At 45.8% G+C, this 21,317-nt stretch overlaps 1 protein-coding gene across 5 annotated transcripts in view; it reads right to left on the bottom strand.

Moving 5' to 3' along the window:
* The window catches only part of ROR2 (receptor tyrosine kinase like orphan receptor 2), a 225,830-nt gene that overhangs the window by 27,888 nt on the left and 176,625 nt on the right, over positions 1 to 21,317 (bottom strand). For all 5 annotated transcript variants that reach the window (XR_005240487.2, XR_005240486.2, XM_007969731.3 and 2 more), the window contains exons 3-4: positions 7,250 to 7,537; positions 6,088 to 6,118 (exon numbers count right to left, since the gene is read on the bottom strand). Coding sequence is in view for 3 of the 5 variants with exons in the window: in XM_007969731.3 (XP_007967922.2) it covers positions 6,088 to 6,118; positions 7,250 to 7,537 (319 nt within the window). In the remaining 2 variants the exon portion in view is untranslated. The remainder of the gene's footprint in view (positions 1 to 6,087; positions 6,119 to 7,249; positions 7,538 to 21,317) is intronic.

Raw genomic sequence — 21,317 nt, 5'->3', positions numbered from 1 at the left:
TGTCAAGACAAACACTGAATTAGTGAATATTGAGCCACTGTTCACAGAGTTAGCTTTCTGAGAGCCTCTGGTTACAACATTTGCTTCAACCAACCAATACACACCTTGTTTTATGTACATTTTTGGTTAAAGACATCTATATTACTGATTCGTGGAAAACGCACAGCCTCTAACACACGTCTTCTCCGTAAGGCACATCACAGCTCCCTGCACTTGGGACACCAGACAGCAGTTCAGCGCCACGCCTAGGAGCCATTCACCACAGCAGAATCACCAACAGAAAGCACACAAATAGGAAAAATCGTGACACAAATAGTGACACTAAGTAGACAGAAAGGATGCGTGTTCGCAGCACGAGGACTAGAACGAGAAGGCGGCGGCGTTTCCTTCGGTCTCAGCTGGAAACGTGTGTGAGGGAGCTCGGTTTTCTCCACTCTGTGCGTGTCCAAGAATGACCATGAAAACACCACGCGTGTTGATTTGGGGGACACGAAGTGTAGTGAATAAGCAAATCTGCAAACACGGAATCTGCAAATAATGAGGATAGGCTGGATACACACAGGCAATGCAATGGCTTTTCAAACGACAAAATGATGCTCGACCTCACTATTTACTGGAGAAATGTAATGTAAAATTACTATTTGACACCTAAGATGCTGGCAACATTTTAAGTTCTAATAATACCATGTGCTAGAAAACAGGAGGAAATAACAACTCATGTGAGGCTATGAATGACTTGGCCATCCCAGAGGGCAATCTGGCCATTCCTGGGAGAGGTGGGTGATGCACACCTGTAAACCTGCTTCCTGATCTCCGTCCCTGGAGGACTTTCACCCATAGGGACAAAGAGACATGGAATGGACAGTCACTGTAAGAGGGTCCCTCCCTATCAGCGAAAAGAACTAACCTTCACTCAGCAGCCAATGCATGATCAAAGTGGAAACTGACTCACAGAATGGAATACTGTGTATTAGTTAAAATGAATTTAACCTACATGTATTAACATGGACTTTCAGACTGGAAAGCCCTCCACATCAACCTCCCAAAAAAGTCTAGTTATACATCATTTACAAGAGACCTACATAAAACAGAACACAGAAAGGTGAAAAACTAAAGAGTGGGACAGGAATCATAAAAAAGGTTCCTGGCAAATGCAAATTTAAAAAGCATAGGAATGCCCATCACAATGGAACAGTCACATGCTCTGCACATGAACTCTATTACTGTTAGGCAAAACTGAATTCAAGGCAAAAAGCATTAAAAGGGACTGTAAAAAGAAACCGAAAAACCCCACAAAAACCTATATAACTTTACAATACATGCAAAATATTAACAATAGATAACTATTAGAAACTAGCAAATCCAGAATGAGTGTGGGTGACTTTCACAAATCTTCAGGTATCTGGTACCCATGTGGACAAAAAAAATACAGATACTTTTGGCCAGGCGCGGTGGTTCATGACTGTAATTCCAGCATTTTGGGAGGCCAAGGCGGGCAGATCACGAGGTCAGGAGATCGGACCATCCTGGCTAACAGGGTGAAACCCCATCTCTACCAAAAATACAAAAAAATTAGACAGCCATGGTGGCAGGTGCCTGTAGTCCCAGCTACTCAGAAGGCTGAGGCAGGAGAATGGCATGAACCCAGGAGGTGGAGCTTGCAGTGAGCAGAGATCACACCACTGCACTCCAGCCTGGGTGGCAGAGCAAGACTCTGTCTCAAAAAAAAAGATACTTTTAATAACATACTTACACTCAGTCTCATAGATGAGTCAAGAAATGTGCAGCCACATCAAAGCATACTTATTTTTGAAACAACAGGCAAGATTCACAAAAATTGACCATATCTAACTGGCTACAAAGAAACATCTCAATAAATAATCAAGAGTAAAACATAAACAGCCCATATTCCCTAATAATAATGCAACAGAAGTCAGAAAACAGTATCAAACAACAAAAGCCTAAATGCGTGGTGGAAGCAGGGAGATGGTATTCAGAGGCAACTTTACAGCTTTAAATATATTTACTTGAAAATGTATAAATCACTAGTAAAAATTACTCTTTCAAGAGGCTGGAATGATATAAAAGATCACTTGAATCACTGCATACACCGGAATAGCTACACTTAAAAAGGCTAACCGCACCGATGCTGGGAAATATGTGGAGTGATCACAGGTCTCCCACACTGTAGGTGGAGGTAAAAAGAGTTTAGGAGAAGGTCCAGGAATGTCTTATAAAATTAAGCACACACATGCCCTATAATCCAGCAGTTCTACGCCTACGTAACACTAACAGAAATGAAAATACATGTCCACAAAAAACTTGTATAGAGTATTCCTACACAAGGAACTTTATTCATACTAGTCAAGCCTGGAATCTGCTTAGGTGTCCCTCAACAGGAGAATGGATAAACCAACTAGTGTGTTCATACAGTGAAATACTATTCAGCAATGAACAGCTGTAACCTACGGATATGTGTACAACACAGATGAATCTCAAAAGCACTGTGCTAAAAGGATACCAGGCTTAAGTGGCGACATGCTGAAGGATTTCATTTCTGTGATGTTTAATAACAGGAAAAACTAATCCATTACTTAAAAAATCAGAATAGTGAATGCCTAGGGTAGAAGGGAGTTGGCTAGGAAGTTGCACGACAGAACCTGCAGGCGTGACAGAGATTCTGTACCTGGACAGGGTGTTTGGATAGCAGAGATTTATGCATTTGTCAGACCTTATTAGTGCTATACTTAAGACGTGTGCATTTCATTGGTATGCAAATTTTAACTGAAGAAGAAGAAGCAAGAATCATACACAGATACTGAAATCTCATTAATGATATACATGCTGAAGTATTTCAGGGTAAATGTACAAGTATCTGCAACTCAGTGAAATGAACGAAAAATCTGATTGATGGACAGATGGAGGCTGGTTGGAACGATAAGTGATAAAGTTAGCACAGTAAAATGTAAATGCTAGCATCTAGTTGGTGAGTCCATAGGAACCCAGTATTAAATTCTTTCAACTGTATGTTTGAAATTTTTCATTATAAAATGTTAAGAAAAAGAAAACACCTTGGAACACAAAGCAAAGTAGTCCTTAATGAGAAAATTCAATTTAGATATTAATTCTCATCAAACTGACCTAAAAACTCATTGTAATTCCAATCAAACTATCGTCAGAATTGTTCAAGGAAATTAGGACATTCTTGAACAAGACACAATATGAAAAACAAATTATTCATTTGTAAAAGTTTTAATTTCTATATGATCAAGAAATAAGATGTAAAGAATTATCAAAATTCATTAAGAAACAATGTAAAGGAAAAACGAGCAAAGAATATGAAGTGGCAATTGACAAAGAGGAGATATGAGTGCCAAGCGACATGTGTCCACATGCTCAGCCTCACTAGTAACCAGGGAAATGGAGAACAGAGCAGGTCACTTATTCATTTTCCATCCTTCCAGTGATGGAAGTTAACAAGTTTGGAAGTCCTCTTATGGAAGATAAGGAGAAGTGGGTCCTTTGACGTTGTGTGGGGAAGGTAATCTACGAATGGCCAATTTGCAGTATCAGTTATAAAAAGGGGGTGCCTGTGCCCCTGCAGCTTTTCCTCTTCAGAATCCCTCCTAGAGAAACCCAGCCACAGGTCTCAGGGCCAGGGCAGGGAGACACGGTGGCACGAGTGGCTGGGACGAGCCTTCCCCGATAGGAATGTCCATCGCGATGGAACGGTCACGTGCTCTGCACACGAGTCCAGAAAGAGGGAAAGAGAGCATCTAGAAACTTCAAACACACTGAGATGCAAAGATTTCTATGAATGGTTAACTAAACATGTCAAGTAGAGCATCATTTATGTAAAAAAGTACATAAAACTGTTAAGAGGCATTTCTTTTTAAAAATAGTTTTATGTTTATTGTCAAATAGCACTCCAGAAATTTCTCACCGATCGTGTATAGGTAAGCGCATTTCTTCATTGCCTCAGGAATACTGAGTAATTTCTGTTCTTTTAGACCTTTTTTCAAGTTGATTGTTTTCTTAAGATGGATTTCCTTGGGTAGATGTATGTAGGTACTGAGTGCCTAGAAACTCCCTGGATGATTTACCTTCGTGACAAGGGAGGTGGGAGGCCTGGAAGGATGGGAGGCCAGGCGGGACTTTCAGAAACTGCCCCAGTTATTTACATCAGTGTGTGGATTAAATCCGTAACTTAAAATGAGGAGAAAGTCAATGTAAAAATACTGTGAAATAATTTATATAAATATATATATAAATTTACAATTTGTATATAATACATGAATATATTTAATATTTATAAAATTATAGCTCTGTATGTTCTATATTTAGAATATATTATCTAGTTACATAAGATATTTATGTAAATATATATAAATGAACTATAAAAGTTTTATTTATAAAATACACAAACATAGGCCGGGTGCAGCAGCTCATGCCTGTAATCTCAGCACTTTGGGAGGCCAAGGTGGATGGATCACTTGAGGTCAGGAGTTCGAGACCAGTCTGGCCAACATCATGAAACCCCGTCTCTACTAAAAATACAAACATTAGCCAGGCGTGGTGGTGCACACCTGTAATTCCAGCTACTTGGGAGGCTCAGACACGAGAACTGCCTGAACTTGGCAGGCAGAGGTTGCAGGGAGTGGAGATTGCACCACTGCACTCCAGCCTGGGTGACAGGACGAGACTCTGTCTCAAAAAATAAAATAACTAAAATAAAATACACAAATATAAAATAAGAGGAAACAATAGATCGACTTTTGAAATGACTTATATGCCTTTTCCAAAGCCCCATAATTGTGCTCATGATGCAATTTCTTCTTTCCTTACTCTGTGTCTAAAGGATTATTAAGGAAAAATGCTCCATCACTATTGCTTAGCACAGAATCTTCCCAAGTATCTTCCCTCTAGGTCAGGTGTGGTGGCACACACCTACAATCCCAGTGATTTGGGAGGGTGAGGCAGGAGGACTGCTCGAGGCAAGACTTTGTGACCAGTCTGGACAGCATAGTGAGACCCCATCTCTACAAATATAAGAAAAAATTATCTGGGTGTGTGGTGGCACATGCCTACAGTCCCAGCTACTTGGGAGGTTGAATGAGGGAGGATGGCTTGAGCCCAGGAGTGCAAGACTGCAGTAAGCTGTGATTGTGCCACTGCACTCCAGTCTGGGTGAAAGAGCCGGGCCTGTCTAAAAAGAAAATCCCTCTCCGTAAGCAAGCTGCTAATGTCTGCTGAGACAGGTCGCAGCCCTGCCGAGCCTCCCAGTGTGGTGTTGCAGCAGCACACCATGGGTGGATAATGGATACGAGGCCCAGGGAAACAGAAATCAGCCAGCGCTGCACACTTTACCCACCACTTCACCAAGCACTGCTCTCCAATAGGCCTGAGGAGGAAACGCAGGAGACCTGGACAGTCACTGCTCAGCTCAAACACAGGCAACGAATGAGCACTCCTCTGTGTACACGATGGGAGAACATGGGCAGTTCAGAGGGGACACTCCCAAGACAGCCTGGCCACAGTGGACAACCTCATGCTGGGAAACCAGAGGCCTGAGTTCAAAGCCACTGCTGCCAGCAGCTCTCGAAGGAGTGTAAGCCTGGCTGTGAGCCTCGGTCTCCTCATCTGCAAGGTGGGGTTGAGACCCCCACCCACTGTCACAGGGTGGCCCAAGGCTCAGGGGCACACATTCATTAACTGCAGCTGGTGGTGCTGGGATTTCAGAGTGAATTATGTCCCTGTTTCCAAACATACTAATGAGCCGGGACCCTTCCTGGTGCCCAGGCAACCTGGCCTGTATATTTATACTCCTCTCAGTAGCCCTGTGCAAAGTCATGATCACAGAAAGAAATTAACCATTTTTGGTTGTCTGACATTTTTTCTGTACAAGAAACATGGAAAATGTAAACGTTTCCCAACCCTAAGCAAGCACGTGGCCATCCCTGTATGAAACCCAGCCAACTTCTAGCAAATTCGGCAAAGACATGAGCTGGCAGGATTTAAAACCCAGATTCTTACATAACAAAAACCCTCAGAGCAGCAGAACATGGTTTGGGGGATATAGATACTTACTGAAAGTTATGATTTGGGCTGTGCGTTGGACCTAAAAAGAGGAAACAAAAAGACGAGTTATTAATACTCCATGATTTGGAATACGACCTTCTTCAAATCAGGCCAGTGGCAAACAGGCCGAAGCCAGCGGGCTCACTGGTGGGCAGCTGTCCTCGGGCCTCAGGCTCCGCTCGTGCGTCAGCAAGGCTGGAAACCACACACAAGGGAAGGGGCACTTTGACACTGAGGGTATCTTTGTTTTTGGAGTTTTTGCCATCCTTACTCTCTCTCTTCTCATCTAGTCTTTACACACAGAATCTGTTTTACTACTTGTGATCGGATGGCGTGGGCTTGGGTGGCAGGGCCGGGACGTTCACTGCCTGGGGGCTTTTCACGGCTGGGATGAAGGGGACACATTCCTTCCTGCCACTTAATTCCTTCACCAGGTGTGACGAGAACAGAGGTTCAGAATCTCTGGTCATCGCGCTCAGCTCTCTCCCCACCCCATCCAGGCCAGCCTCAGACCCTGCCCAGTTATCCTGCAGCGTGGCCACCCTCCTATGGACGCCTGACTTCCTAACACAAGGCCTTCCTGATAACACCTCGGCTCCCCGTGTGCGCCTGGGATTGTCTTCTGGGCTCCCGGTCTACAAATCACTCCATCTGCACCTATTTTCTTTTTTTTCTTTTTTTTTGGGACAGAGTTTCACTCTTGTCACCCAGGCTGGAGTGCACTGGCGCGATCTCGGCTCACTGCAACCTCCACCTCCCAGGTTCAAGCGATTCTCCTGCCTCAGCCTCCTGAGTAGCTGGGATTACAGGCACCCACCACCATGCCCAGCTAATTTCTGTATTTTTAGTAGAGATGGGGGTTTTGCCATGTTGGCCAGGCTGGTCTCAAAATCCAGACCTCACGTGATCCACCCGCCTCGGCCTGCCACACTGCTGGGATTACAGGCATGAGCCACCACCTGGCCGTATTTTCTTTTATTACTAGTAAATGGGTAACAGGTCAAGCTGTGCCCTGGGGCACACGGGGAAGGCCCTAGGGAATGGTTTCACTGCTCTCCCCGCGTGCTGACTCCTGTGTTCACTTTCAAACAGCAACCGGACCTCTTGCTCGGTGGCTGGGAACCTTCGTATCTGCTAACCCACACGACGTCAACTTCACTGCCCGACTCACCCAGCCGCACAAACAGGACGCCGGTGGCGGTAATGGTCTTCATCCCGTTGGTGGCCACGCACTGGTAGTAGCCAGTGTCTGTCGTGTCCAGGTCCTGGATTCGCAGTCGCGAGCCGTATTCTGTCTTCCGGATGATGATCCGCCGCGGCTCCTGCACCACCGGGGCGTCGTTCTTCAGCCACCGCACGTTGGGGGGTGGGTTTCCCGCCACCTTGCAGTGCAGAATTGCCGTCTGGCCTTGGACAATGGTGATATTGTTTACTGGCTCCAGAAAATTCAGAAAGTAACCTGCCAAGGAGAGGGGTCACAAAAGAGCAAGCTTCAGTGAGGGCTGGAAGGAAGGGACACCTGGGGGCTCCGTTAGGAACTCCTCCAAGGGAAGTTTTCCATTTTCTGTCACCTACTAAAATAGGTTCTTGTTATCTGTGGTAATTATCTCCTAGAATGCTACAGGGAACGCTGAATTAGTGAATACTGAACCACTGCTCCTACGGCAAACAGAGTCAAATTCCTGCGAGCCTCTCGTCATAATATGTTCATCAATTAACCAATACGTAACCTTGGTTTATGTGTGTTTCTGTTTAAAGACACCATATTCAATGTGTACTGTTGATTCCTTCACATTGAACCCATGGCCAACAGCCTCATAACTCATGCCTGAACGAAGCTTCTCTCACACACATTATTTTCTCCATAAGGCACGTCACAGCCTTTTTGCACTTAGGAACACCAGACCACTTCAGCGCTGTGCCTGGGGGCCATCATAAACAGTAAAATCACCAACAAAAAGCCCAACTGTGCAAGAAACATGGCACTAAATAGACCAAGAAAAGGCCACATGTTCACAGTATGAGAGCAGAAGCCAGGAAGCCGACCATCGCCTTGTTCAACACCAGCTGGGACACAGATTTTTCACTGCCTTGGGCGTGTGTCTGTGAAAAGCCACAAAAGCACCACGAGTATTGACCTGGGGGTTACAAATAGACTTTAGGTATTAGGTGAACTCACAAATACGGAATCTGCAAATGATGAGGATCAACTGTGCTTCTCTTTCCAACACTACATCTAACCTGGGCTGGTCAAAATGATGTAAATTCACGCTCAGGAAGTCCCTCCTCCCCGCCTGCCACATCATTAAGCACAGAGCCACAGAAGTAAAATATAAAAAGAAGATGTGTGACAAAACATGGACACCCCCAAACCAAGCTAATCACTGTCCTGGAAACAGAACAGAAGTTACGGTGCTGAGGGGAGCTGAAGGCTTTGTCCAGAGCAGACAGAAGCAATCCCGCGCTCACACACTAGGGGGCACACGGGGTCTTAAAGCACCCAGAATGGGGAGTGAGCGGGCTGCTCCTAAGATGGACTCTCACAAGCGCACACCCTAGACCCCGCACATGTGCAGTTCACAATAGGGTTTGTGCTCCTGTGAGAATCTAATGCTGCTGATGATCTGACAGGAGGTGGAGCTCAGGTGGTCATGTGATTGATGGGGAGTGGCTGTAAATACGGATGAAGCTTCACTGGCTCACCCCCTGCTCACCTCCTGCTGTGTAGCCCAGTTCCTAACAGGCCACGCCCCAGTACCAGTCCATGGCCAGGAGGTTGAGGACCCCTGCCATAGACATTTCTTTTGGATAAATATAGAAATTGACCCTTCCTCAGGAAAGGACCTCTTAAAAAAGTATCAAAGAATTGAAACTCACAAGATCATCGTATCACATTGAGACCATAAGACACCAGGCCCTCAATCATCATGATGGCTTCCTTACCCCTTCCATGTTCCTGTGTTCCCATACATAGCTACTTTTCTTCCCTGCTATATAAAGCCCTCATTTCAGTCAGTTAGGGAGATGAATTTGAGGCAGACCTCATCTCCTCAGCTGCATCACCGGATTAAAGCCTTCTTTCCTGGCAATAATTTTTGTCTCAGTGATCAGCTTTCCACGTGATGAGCAGCACGACCTAGACCAAACCCTGGTGTTTCAGTAACAGTAGGGGCCCCCCCTTTCCTTGGCCAGTGGCTCCCCACTGCATCACTCCAACCTCTGCTTCCATTGCCACATCTACTGCTGAATCCAGTCTTGCAGCCCCGGTTTCCTAAGGACCTCTGTGGTTACACTGGGCCTACCCAGATAAGCCAGAATGATCCTCTCATCTCAAAATCATTAAATTAATCCCATCTGCAAGTTTTTAAAGATCTTGCCACTTTAGTCAGCTATCTTAGTTATAACGGTTTCTGAGTTGATTGCCTTGGATTTTCTACATAGATAACATCTTCTTCAAACAACAAATAACCTTTTTGCTTTCAAAATTCATATCTCCCATATCTTTTTGCCTGTTTTTTCAGTATTCTTTTTGATTTAAAAAGGTTAAATGCTAAAATGCTGCAAACGTACAGAAAAACACAGCTATCAAACGATAACCGTGAACAAAACGTATCAAGATTTGACATTAATTTTCCCGTATTTTACTTTGAACACTTAAAAAAAATTCTAGAATGCAACCAAAACCTACTCTTGTTTCTTCTTCTCCAGAGAACTTGTATGCATCATTCCAATGCATATTTATATTATTTTATGTTTTCAGAAATTTTTCCTGAAAGGTCATATTTGTTAGTTGCTTTATTTCATCCATCTATGTTGGTTGATGTGCTCCATTTATTTTAATTACTGTGTAATAGAATGGTCCATTATACAAACAAACCACAATTTCCTTATCCATTTCCCAGTTGAATGAGAGTAAGCTGTTTCTACATTATTGCTATTACAATATTTAATGACCACCTATATAGATATCTTGTCCTGTGCATATACAAGAGTCTCTCAAAAGTACATACCTGACTGGATAAAGAAAATGTGGTACCTATACACCATGGAATACAATGCAGCCATTAAGAAAAATTATATCCTTTGCAGCAACACAGATGCAGCTGGAGACCATTACCCTAAGCACAATAACACAGGAACAAAACCCCAAATACCTCATGTTCTTACTAATAAGTGGGAGTAAAACATTGAGTACACATGGACATAAAGAAGGGAACAACAGACACCAGGGTCTCCTGGAGGACTGAAGGTAGGAGGAGGGTGAGGACTAAAAAACTACCTATTGAGTACTATGCTCATTACCAGGGTGACAAAATAATCTGTACACCAAACCCCTATGACACACAATTTACCCATGTCACAAACCTCTACATGTACCCCTGAACCTAAAATAAAAGTTGGAAGGGGTAAAAAAGTATCTACCTGGATGTGGGGTCATAGAGTCTTGAAATCTTTTATTGATCTGAGTCTCAAAAGTGCTTGAAATAATTTGCATTTCACTAACAGTATCTGAATTAAAGTGCTTCCGTACAGCTGTGCTGGAATTTGGTGTTTGAGGGCTTTAAAATATTTGCCAATCTGATGGACATAAAATAGTTCTGCGCTATTGTTTTAGTTCGCATCTTATGAATTCCTCGTGAGCTTCCACAACCTTTGGAATATTTCTTGTCATTGGGGTGCCCCTTCTGTAATTGTCTGTTCATCTATCTATTCTGATGCTTTTTCCAACTTCTGTAGTTAATTCATTTTCTATCTTTTTCCTTTTCTATGTACGCAATAAGTGTAAAATTTTCCTTCCACTCTTCTTTAGCCATCCAATAAATTAATCTTCACAACATTAGTCAGACCCAAATATTGTGTAATATATCTTATGACATTTTTCTTTTAGCTATGAGTTATTTAAAGTGTGCTTTAATTGCACTGTGGTCACAGAACATGGTCTGTGTGGTGACAATTCTTTGAAGCCACTGAGATATGCTCCGCAGTCAGCTTCCTGGAGATGGTCCACAGATGCTTAGTAAGAACGTGCTTAGTCTACGTTCGTGGCAGAGTTTTATTTTTAAGTGCCCATTTGATCAAGCTTGTTGATTTTGTTGTTCATATTTTTAGTATGTTTATCTACTAGACTCAAAGACTTTGCATTTGTCAAATAGCTTTTAGTAATTCTGTCAAGTTGAGTTGATGATATGGGAAATGATGGGGCTGAATGCATTCCCAACTTCAGTTTTATTACATCATTTGGTCCATATATCACTACGCAACAATTCTGTCTAAAAGATTGTTTTATCTGCTATTATTATAGCCATCCTCAGGGAACCTTTGGTTAACATAGCCCTACTTTTATCTTTTTAATATCTTCATCATTTTTATGATTCTGTATTAGACATAACTCTTATAAGTGGCATATAATTTTACATTTTGAGTCTACGTTTTTAACTGACAAGTTTTATTTTTAATGTTTCCATTGCCTTTTGTTTTTTCTTTCCTATCTTCTATTGGATTTTTAAATTCTCCATTTTCCCCCTCTGCTTATTTGAAAGTTATATATAAGTGGCTAGCTTAACTACTTTTTATAGGCATACCTAATTTAGCAAAGTCCCCCAATTACAAAAGGCTTTAAATGCTATGAGCTACACACACACACACTCTCTCACACACACACAGAGAGAGAGAGAGAGAGATGTTGAACTGCTTCCTAGTGCTTAGATACACTCTGATTTTAAGCCTCCAATTATTGTTATTTTTACTGTCACAAGTATTTTGAGATCTACCAACTTGCTCACCAACTTCTTTCCTCACCAACACTTCTTGCGCCTCACTCCTTCCTCTTAGGTTCAATTGAGCTCATCCTGAATAACATTCATTCTTTGGGTAAAGGACTAAGGCTAGAAACACTCTTAGTCTTGGTCTAAAAATATCCATGACTTTCACACTTGAATGACAGTTTAGCTGGGTATAGAATTTGAGGCACTGCTGTCCTCTGGCTTTTATGGTGATTGTTGAAAGTCCTGCAGTTCTTGTTCCTTTGTAAGTATTCTGAACTTTCCCTTTCTTAGGCTATTTTCAATATTTTTCCTTTGTCTTTGCCATTCCAGATTGTCTATCATTAATAGTAAATTTATTTTTATTCCATCCTCCTCAGGTCTCAGTGCCCTTCCTCAAATCTGAAGATTTGTGCTTTCTGTCAAGTCTATAAAACCTCTATCAGTATTTCATAAAATATTAAATATCCTTCTAGATATATGCTGGTTTTCCTCATATGATAATTCCACTGTGCTCTCTCTGTACCTATTTTTAATACTCCTTAACCTTTTTGTCTTTAGCTATGTGCATCTACCCTGTAACATATCCATCAAGTTTCTCATTTCATGGACTATATTTTTCTTTTCTAGAAGGTCTGTTTGGTTCCTTTTCAAATCCACCACTGCTTTTCTTCTATGTGGTTTCTGTTTCCTCCTTTATCTTTAATCCTACTAGCTTGTTTACTAGCTTGCCACTCATCCTGGGCTTCGCCAAGTGTGCTGTGTAATTTTTTTATTGTAAGGCTGGTTTTTCTGAGGGAATCCCTTGAGGACCGGGTTCGCTTGACAGGCAGTGCCAAGTTTTATCTTCACTTTTTGGCTTGGAATGTCCTACAGCATTCTGGTAATGTAAATTTGGCTTCCAGAGGTGCCTGTCCCAGTTGATTTCTCATGGGAGAGCCTTCTGTGTTTCCCATCTGGAGCCAGGGTGGAGGCGATCTCTCATGTCACCTCCGGGGGCTGACCCCGAGGCAAGGTGCTCATCCCTCTTCTCCAGGACTCTAGCGCGCAGGTCTCTGAGCTTCACAAGGAAGCTTGTCAACAAAGCTTCAGTTCTGTGGAGCCCATGGGTTCCCTCCTGGCTTGGTGTGGAAACCCAAGGCTCTTGATGAAACCAGACCTAGCAGAATCGTTTCTACAGCAGGGATGATATTTCATAGGCCTTACATTATGGTGCAAGAAATGTACGTTCCTTTATTTTCCTAAACCAAGCTAGATTTTTCTCCTAACCCCTCATTTCTCCTGATTAGAGGAAACTTAATACATCAAATTCCAAGTGACATCAGTAACTTTAGGTTACTTCTTTCATTTACTCTCCATCAGGATTTCCCTCTCCCTGCATATTCTCGAGTGTAGCATTTATGTTCCAGAGCCTGCTCTGACATTACAGCCCTGGTGGATTTGGTGTGTCCACGTTTTGGTGTTCTCTCTGCTCTGTGGCTCACAGACATGTCCACATGTGTGCCATGGCCATGCGGTGACACCACTTTTCACTGTTGGTGAGCTCGTGTCACAACTCCATGATGCCTTCAGAATTCGACCCTTGGTGTCAGATAAACTCTTCTTGAGGACCTACGAGAACCGGGCTGTTCTCCAAGGCTGCAAACGTAGTGGGGGCTACCTCAAGTGGCTTCTTCTGCGGCAGCCCAGAGCTGTCACTTATAATCCTGCTTCCCTTCCATTCCTGGCTCCTGGGCGTTTCTCCATCTCCCTTGCACGTTCATATAAGCATTTGCATCTTTTACTAGCATTTTATTGAGCACTCATATGTAATTTACGTGGGAGGGCTGCCAAATGAGTCTGGTCCACCATTTTCAACGTCATCGATTCTCTAGGGGCCAAACATGAAAGCGGGAGAGAAAGCTCTCTAGAGATTAAGCACAATATTCCTTTCTCCCTTGGTGTTTAATTTATAGCCAGTCATTTAGCCTCTCTTGGCTTCATTTCCCTTATGTGCAAAATACGGGGTTTGAACTAACCATTTTCTAAGCTCTCCTCCAACTCACAAAAACATGCCTTTGTAGCTGCCCCAAACCTCTCCAGAAACAATTTGCCAGGCCAAAAGGAGCCAGGCATGGCCGACCGAGGTTTTGGCTCACTTGGATTTGGGCAGCACTCACACTGCATGGCGTTACACAGAACAGAAGTCTTCCCTTTTAACTAACTCCCCTTTCTAACTCAACAGTGGCACGACTTTAGCAACTGATGGTACACGCCCATCTTCCCCGTGCCCAGGCCAGCTCTCTGTGCACTGCAAATCTCTGAACAGGGAGCTGAGTCCAAGCATTAGAACAACCCAAAGGCAAAGTAACAAAGGAATCTCATCACCAGGGAACACGGCTCTGCTGCAGTCACAGTCACATCAAAGACTTACGATTTTTTTTTTTTTTTTTTTTTTTTTGAGGCGGAGTCTCACTCTGTCGCCAGGCTGGAGTACAGTGGCGTGATCTCAGCTCAATGCAACCTCCGACTCCCTAGTTCAAATGATTCTCCTGCCTCAGCCTCCCAAGTAGCTGGGATTACAGGCACGCGCCACCATGCATGGCTAAGTTTTGTACTTTTAATAGAGACGGGGTTTCACCATGTTGGCCAGGATGGTCTTGATCTCCTGATCTCGTGATCCACTCACCTCGGCCTCCCCAAAGTGCTGGGATTACAGGCGTGAGCCACCGTGCCCAGCTGACTTATGATTTTTAAATCCCAGGTGATCATCCAAGTATTCACCAACTTGGTCAAATTACTCAGGCGTTTGAGGATCTGCTTTTACCGGGTCACACGGATCAGTCCGGGAAGATCAAGAAAACTTTGTGTATTAGAGATCATGAGGTTGTGGAGCTTGGATTAGTGAGAAATAAAACAAATTTCCTGGAAGGGCACGTGGAATGGAAATCCTGAAAGCTGCAGGAAGGACGTAAAGCTGTTCCTCCCGAGGGAAAATATTTTCAGGTTAATAAATCCGTTGCGGGCGTGGAACAGCGGCCACTCTCCTCAGGCTTTACCACTGAGCTGCTGAGCGGTGCATGCAGCCAGCTGCAGAAAACCAGGGGCAGCGTCAGAAGGATGGGAGTCAGAGAAAACGAGGAAAACAAGAAGCATGGGGACTTGCGAGATGAAGAAAAGCACCTAAGAGTGTTTGTACCTTTGGACAAACCGAGACTATGGTGGGCTGACCTGTGTCCCCCAGCCAGTCATGCCGAAGTCCTCACCCCCGCAACCCTTGAGTGCCACTTTACTGGGAAATAGGGTCACTGTAGATGTAACGAAGTTAAGAGGAGTCCTACTTGATTAGAGAGGGCCCTAATCCCTATTTCCTTATAGGAACAGGGAATTTCAGACACAGACCTAGAGGGAAGAAAGAGCAGAGATGGAGGGACGCTGCCACAACCACAGAGCACCAGAGGCATCAGGGGTTGCCAGCGATGCCTGGAGCTCAGACACAAGCATGGCACAGACTGTCCCCAGAGCCCTCAGAAGGCACCTACTCTGCCAACAAACCTTGATTTCAGACTTCTGGCCTCCAGAGCTGAGAGAAAACATTCTGATGTCTTAAGGCATCTTGTCTTGAGATCCTTTGCTATGACAAAAGACCTATCCTTTGCAAGGGTAGAGGAATTGAAGAAGAAAGAAGAACGGCTGCAGACGGAAGGAGACAGTCCAAGCAACTAAAACTAAGACCTACACACAAGTGACATCCACACCCACCCAAAGAGACAGAGACACCTGTGTGTGCACACCCTGGGGACAGACAGAGACAGACAGGTGGTGGCACAGTCCTTTGCAGTACGGTCTCAAACCCAGCGAGCTCAGGAAGAATCACTGCTGTCCATGTGTGTCACCCGAAGGAAGAAGAACAACAGCCACTGACAATACCAGTCAGACGAGGGAAACGGCCGCCCACCATAGGGATGCCACCCCGCTGGGCGCAGGCTATCAGAACTCTACCCCTGGGAAAAGAGAGGGGCTGATGGAGGACTGCAGGGAAGGCTCGGAGGCAGGAATCAGCCTCACCGATGGCAAGAAGCTGCTGTGGGTCTACAGACAGTCTAGACAGTCTCAGATGCCCGGCCCAAACTCTGCGCTGAACAACCAACGGTGCACTTTGAAATCTATTTGTGGGGTTGAGTTTTCTTCCAAGACCATTCAGTGGCTCCAGATCCAGACAACACAATGGGCATTGCAGACTCACAGCCAATAGGAGGACAAAGGGTCCCCTACTTGGATCGAAGGCACCTTGAACATGGCCTTCAGCCTCCAGAGTGGTGCAAGGCTCAGAACCTGGAAATCTCATTTGTTTTGTCCAATGGATGTTAGAAAACGTCTTAGGGAAAGGTTTGCTTGGGATTGTGTGGCTGTGGGCCGGGCGGGGGCAGAGAAGACTGGCGGGGGCTGAACTGGCTGCTGACCTGGAACCTAAGAATGACCTGCCTGGAGGTTTCCCTCCACCAAGTCCTAGTGCTCAGCAGCTGCTCCCTCCCCATGTCACCCTGGAGCTTGGAGCTTCTCTCTGTGCCATACAAAATGTACCCCCAGCAATCCTCAGCCCAGGGTGGACATGGATGTGGACACTGGGCTCAGTGCAAGCCTCCCGTGCCCTGTAAAATGAGTCTCTAGCTCCAGCCAACACCCACAGGGCTGAGATGCCCCAGGATGAGAGCATGGAGCCCGCCCTGGCCTCCTTGGTGGCGGCCTGGTCCTCTCCCTGCCTGTACCCCTTAAGTATATCAGCACCTTCAGAGCTGCACTGGGGTTCCCTGAGCACGGAGGCCATGTGGGACTCCATCCCCCACTCCTGCCCTTGGCTACATAACAACCAAAGTGGCCAGAATGAAACCCGAGTCTGACCCTGGGCGCCCACTGTGAGACTGGGTGTCATAGCCTTGCTGCTCTGAGTGGGACCCCATGTTCCCTTTCTCTCCCATGCCCACCTCCTGCCTGGAGCATCCTGAGCTGTGGGGCCTTTGCCAGCCATTGCCCCTACTCTGTGGGGCTCAGCCTCCTGACCACCCTATCAGCGACAGCCAGCACCGCTCACTCTCGTCCCGGTCCTGCCTTCCTCCAGCACCTTCATGATCTGAGGTCCTCCTGTGGTTCCCAGGCTTGCCTCTCCCGCTTAGGAGGATACTCAGTGAGCCCAGGGGAGGCGGAGACCACGGCGCCTCATACTGAGACGTTCTGAGAGACTCCTGAGCGCCCAGCATGCGGTGGGCTTCGGTAAACACATGCTGAAGGCAAGAAGCCTCAGTTCAGGGGCCACATCCTCCCAGAAACCCCCCGTGCCCATCCGAGTAACGCCTTGGACATCCAGACCACCATCAGTTCCCTGTGCATTTCTGCTGCACTGTACTGTTCACATGATTTTCTCTTCATTGTTCTATGTGTCTAGACCCTGTCCTTTCTCCTTTGCAGGGAAATTATTGAGGAATAACAGAGCAGTCTGCTGCAGAGCGATGCCCGCATGGTGGCCCTGGGGACTGCACCACACAGCCCTGTGCATCCTTATTTGCACTCGAGTGCCCCTTGTGGGTATCTGGTAAACCTCAGCGCCACCTCTGTGTTCAATCTTGATGTTCTCAGGATTAGCAGAGTTCTGAGGACAGGCGACAATCACCGGGCAGGAGGACAGTCCTCGTACTCTTTACCCTGGCTTGCCTGCTGGCGGACAGCACGGGGCCCACCCCGGCTCACTTGGTATGGGTGGGGCAGGGTGCCTCTCACATTCTAGTCCGGGCGTTTGGAGCACACCCACTCCAGGAAGTGTCTTCCCTATTCTAAGGCAACAACAAGCCCAGGCACAACAACGTTATTGCCTCCTGGAGCCAGGCGTGCACCCAGCAGCTGACGCACAACTGCCGTCTCTGCGCACGCTCAGAACAACTAACGTTCATCGTGCCCATTCTGTACATTCAGAAATTGGAGCCTCAAAAGTAACTTTCCATGGGGTGCCTGGCCAGAGGAGACACAGCTGGGAGAGTCGCATGGCGCACCCTGATGCTGAGCCCGAGCTGCGAATCACAGACCTCACAGATTGAATGTTGACTATGTTTGCAGTGATGATCCTATTTTCATTTTCCACCCGGTTAGCCTGAGACCCTCACTCTATGTTAAACCTATCAAACCATCATACATACACACAGGCACGCACGCCAGGAGTTCCAGAATAAACCAGAAACACACACAATGATTCAGTCGATAAGACTTACATGAACTAGGAAACTGATGCTTGGTAAACAGAGACCAACAGGCACGGTCTCCGTGTCAGCTCAGGGAGTTCTGCTGACTGCTTTGTTTTCTCTTTCCAAGTAAATTTTAGTTCAGCACCACAGCCTGACATGTCACAAATAGCAGGGAACAGCCTAGTAACCAAGGCACTGGTTTCACTACCCTGTTATTTAGAATCCACTTGAGATCACCTATAATTGCAACACATCCTTACATGGGCAAAGTCAGGAATTCCCCTGCTGGCTGCAGTGTGGACAAGGAGCAGCTCTTCTCCAAAGAGAGAGACACAGCTCGCCGGGTCTATTTTGACGGAGCCAGAACAGGAGGCCAGCAGACAGGCGAGCCCACACCACCCCGCCCCGAACTTCAGAAATTATCCACTTCCCACAAACATTCCAAAGTACTGATCCTACAAAACACAAGCTGTATTCCATGTGCACTTAAAACACAGCCGTGGAACAAAAAAGCATGTGGTTTCTAGGTCAGATAGAAGCCTCTGTAAGTAATAGAATGATAATTCTAAAACATGTATGTATATATGTCTACTGGACGTCTAAGGTAACAAGGGAAGACAAAGCTCTGTTAAATATCCACTCACATGTTAACCTGGTTATAACCGAGTCCTACAGTCGCCTGCAGTCTTAAACAATGACAGTACTTTGGCATATGAAAACTGAAGGCAAACTTTTCATCTGTAAATCACAACATCCTTGGTGTTCACTTTCTCTATATAGGCTTTTTGCTCTGGGAACTTCTCTCTCTCTCTCTCTTTCTCGATACCATCTATCAAATATAAGCTTCATCCCAAATACTGACCTAGGACATCTGAACAAAAACACTTTTTCCAGCTAATTCTTGGATTCGCTTTTGCTTGGCCAAAGGTAAAGCTGTCTTATCACTGATGAACTGGTCCACAGGCCAATGTCACCTGCCAGTGATTTTGCAGATGTTCATACATCATGACTGATGATTGGGTTAAATAAATAGCTAATATAGTACATTCAGCTATGATTATACATGTGATTAGGCCAAATGTGGCCAAGCGTGACATTCCCAGAAGCTCTGAGCAAAAATGTGCAGGACGAATGAGTCTGGCTTTGCCAGGTCGACTCCTTCTATCACTAAATGATATAAGGAACGGGCCAGGAGTAGAAGGACGGGTGGAGTCAGTCTCCATTTGTGCAAGAGCAAGAACTCAAAAGGAAGTAAAATCACGTTACAGAACCAGATAATTAACGAGCAGGGGAAAGATTGGGGCCCCCACCCTGAGACTTTGGCGGGGGCGGGCAGTTCACTATGGATCCTGTCCCACTAAGGGTGCTGATGAATCCACAAATCATCATGATTGTGATGCTAACAAATGGCGCCAGCATCAGTTACTGCTTCTGGGTGCCTGCAGCGAGCTGAGCAAGTCCTTTCATCCCGCCTACGCTGGGGGTACTCCCATCTTGAAACTGCCATGCCCAAGGCCCTGGCCCCAGGGGAAGGGTGAAGCCACCATCTAACCAGGCCCTTCCTCCTGCAAACCCAGGCTCAGAACTGCGGCACTACACTGCACTATCCCGCTACTGCAAAGAAACACAGCCTGGTCGTCTGTGGTTCTTCGCTCTCTTTTTGTACTACCCTTTCATAAACATGCATGTATGTACAGATGTGCCCACTTGACGGGCCACCTTCAGCGTCAGCGTTTCTGTGCTCTCAGAGGTCCAAGGCAAACTTCCAAACTCTGTAATCAATCAACTCCTTTTGGTCATGGGAACGCAGTGAACACACATGGTTTTTAACCCAATCGCTTGTGGGTTAACAACAACAAAAGAAGTCAAGAGGCTATCAAATCCCAACAAACAAAAAGCACAGTAGAAAGTATTCGATTCTAAGCTTGAGAAGTTGCTCCACTTCCAGAAAGGGAAGTGAGAGAATCCCACCTTAGGACACTGAATTGGACTTATCAATGCTGGAGCTTGCAGCATCCCGGGAATACAATTTTCTGTGACATTTCATCTGATGGTCATTTTTTCACCTTGATAAGCAAATGTATCTTCCTAAGTGCATCATGAATATGCAGCTGTTTCTACCTCATAGGGTTACTTATGATCACTCCACGTACAGAACAGCTCCCATCCCACAAGCAGTCTCAGGCCCCCTGCAGCCCCCGCTCCAGGAGCCTCAGCACAGCCCCGCCCCAGGCCCACCAGGAAGCCTCCACGCTCCCCATCTGGGCGAGAGGTTTGCAGCGCTTCTGAAACAAAGGACTGCAATACATTTTCCCAAGGAAATATCAGAGTCTATGGAATGACTCCAGTTGGATTCTCGGCCGTTGCTGTGGCCTGTCTGCTTCTCGTCACTCGCCCCCACCCCCTCAGCTGCATCCTCTGCTTCTCCTCGAACCGTGCCTGACAGCTGCCGTGTGATTTTTTCACAGAGTGAATCGGACTGCACCACCCCCCAGACCAGACGCCCTCAACAACTGACAATGAAACACAAATTCCGGGACCTAAAGTGCCGTGCAGGGCATAGCCCAGGGCTGCCCCATGAACTTTCTGTGATACTGGTACATTTTAGATCTGTGCTACCCATTGTGGGAGGCTCTTGCAAATTGAAGTGTAGCTAGTACAGCCAAGGAACTGAATTCGTAATTTTATTTATTCTAACTGACTTGAATTTCAAGAGCCTCCCGGCTGCCCTACTGAGATTCAGGGATTCAGCCCCGGCTGACTCTGACCTCCACCTTGCCCCAGCCCGTAAGCCAGGCATCTGCCCTGCGGCACCACCACGACACCAAGTCCCGCTTGACCCAGGGCCCCCAGTGGGCTTGGCACACACTTCCCTCCCATTTTCACTTGGCCAGCGTCCACTCTTCAGATCTCAGCACAACCATCTGTCCCCAAATCAAGAGACCTGTTTCTCTTCTACCCTCCCCAAACCTGATCTCTTCCTTCAGGTCGCTTGCCACAATTCAGAATTTCATAATGACCTGACGGCTTGACTCTCCCCAGCCCTGTAAACTCCACACAGCAAAGAGCACAGTTCAGCCAACACCATGGCCTCGGATCTCACGCAGAGCCAGCTATGGGGGCAATCAGTAAGTATCTGTGGTCTGTCTGCACTGTGGGTTGCCAGGCTTTTGAGAAACAAGTTGAGAATCTAACCATCAAAAACTATTTTTACTCCTAAGGAAATGTGGTCCCCAAAGCCAGTGTGCTAAACAAGCTTTCAGAG

The sequence above is a fragment of the Chlorocebus sabaeus genome, chromosome 12 (genome assembly GCF_047675955.1).
Source record: "Chlorocebus sabaeus isolate Y175 chromosome 12, mChlSab1.0.hap1, whole genome shotgun sequence".
NCBI classification, from domain to species: Eukaryota; Metazoa; Chordata; class Mammalia; order Primates; family Cercopithecidae; genus Chlorocebus; species Chlorocebus sabaeus.
This window is presented reverse-complemented; position numbering and strand designations above follow the sequence as displayed.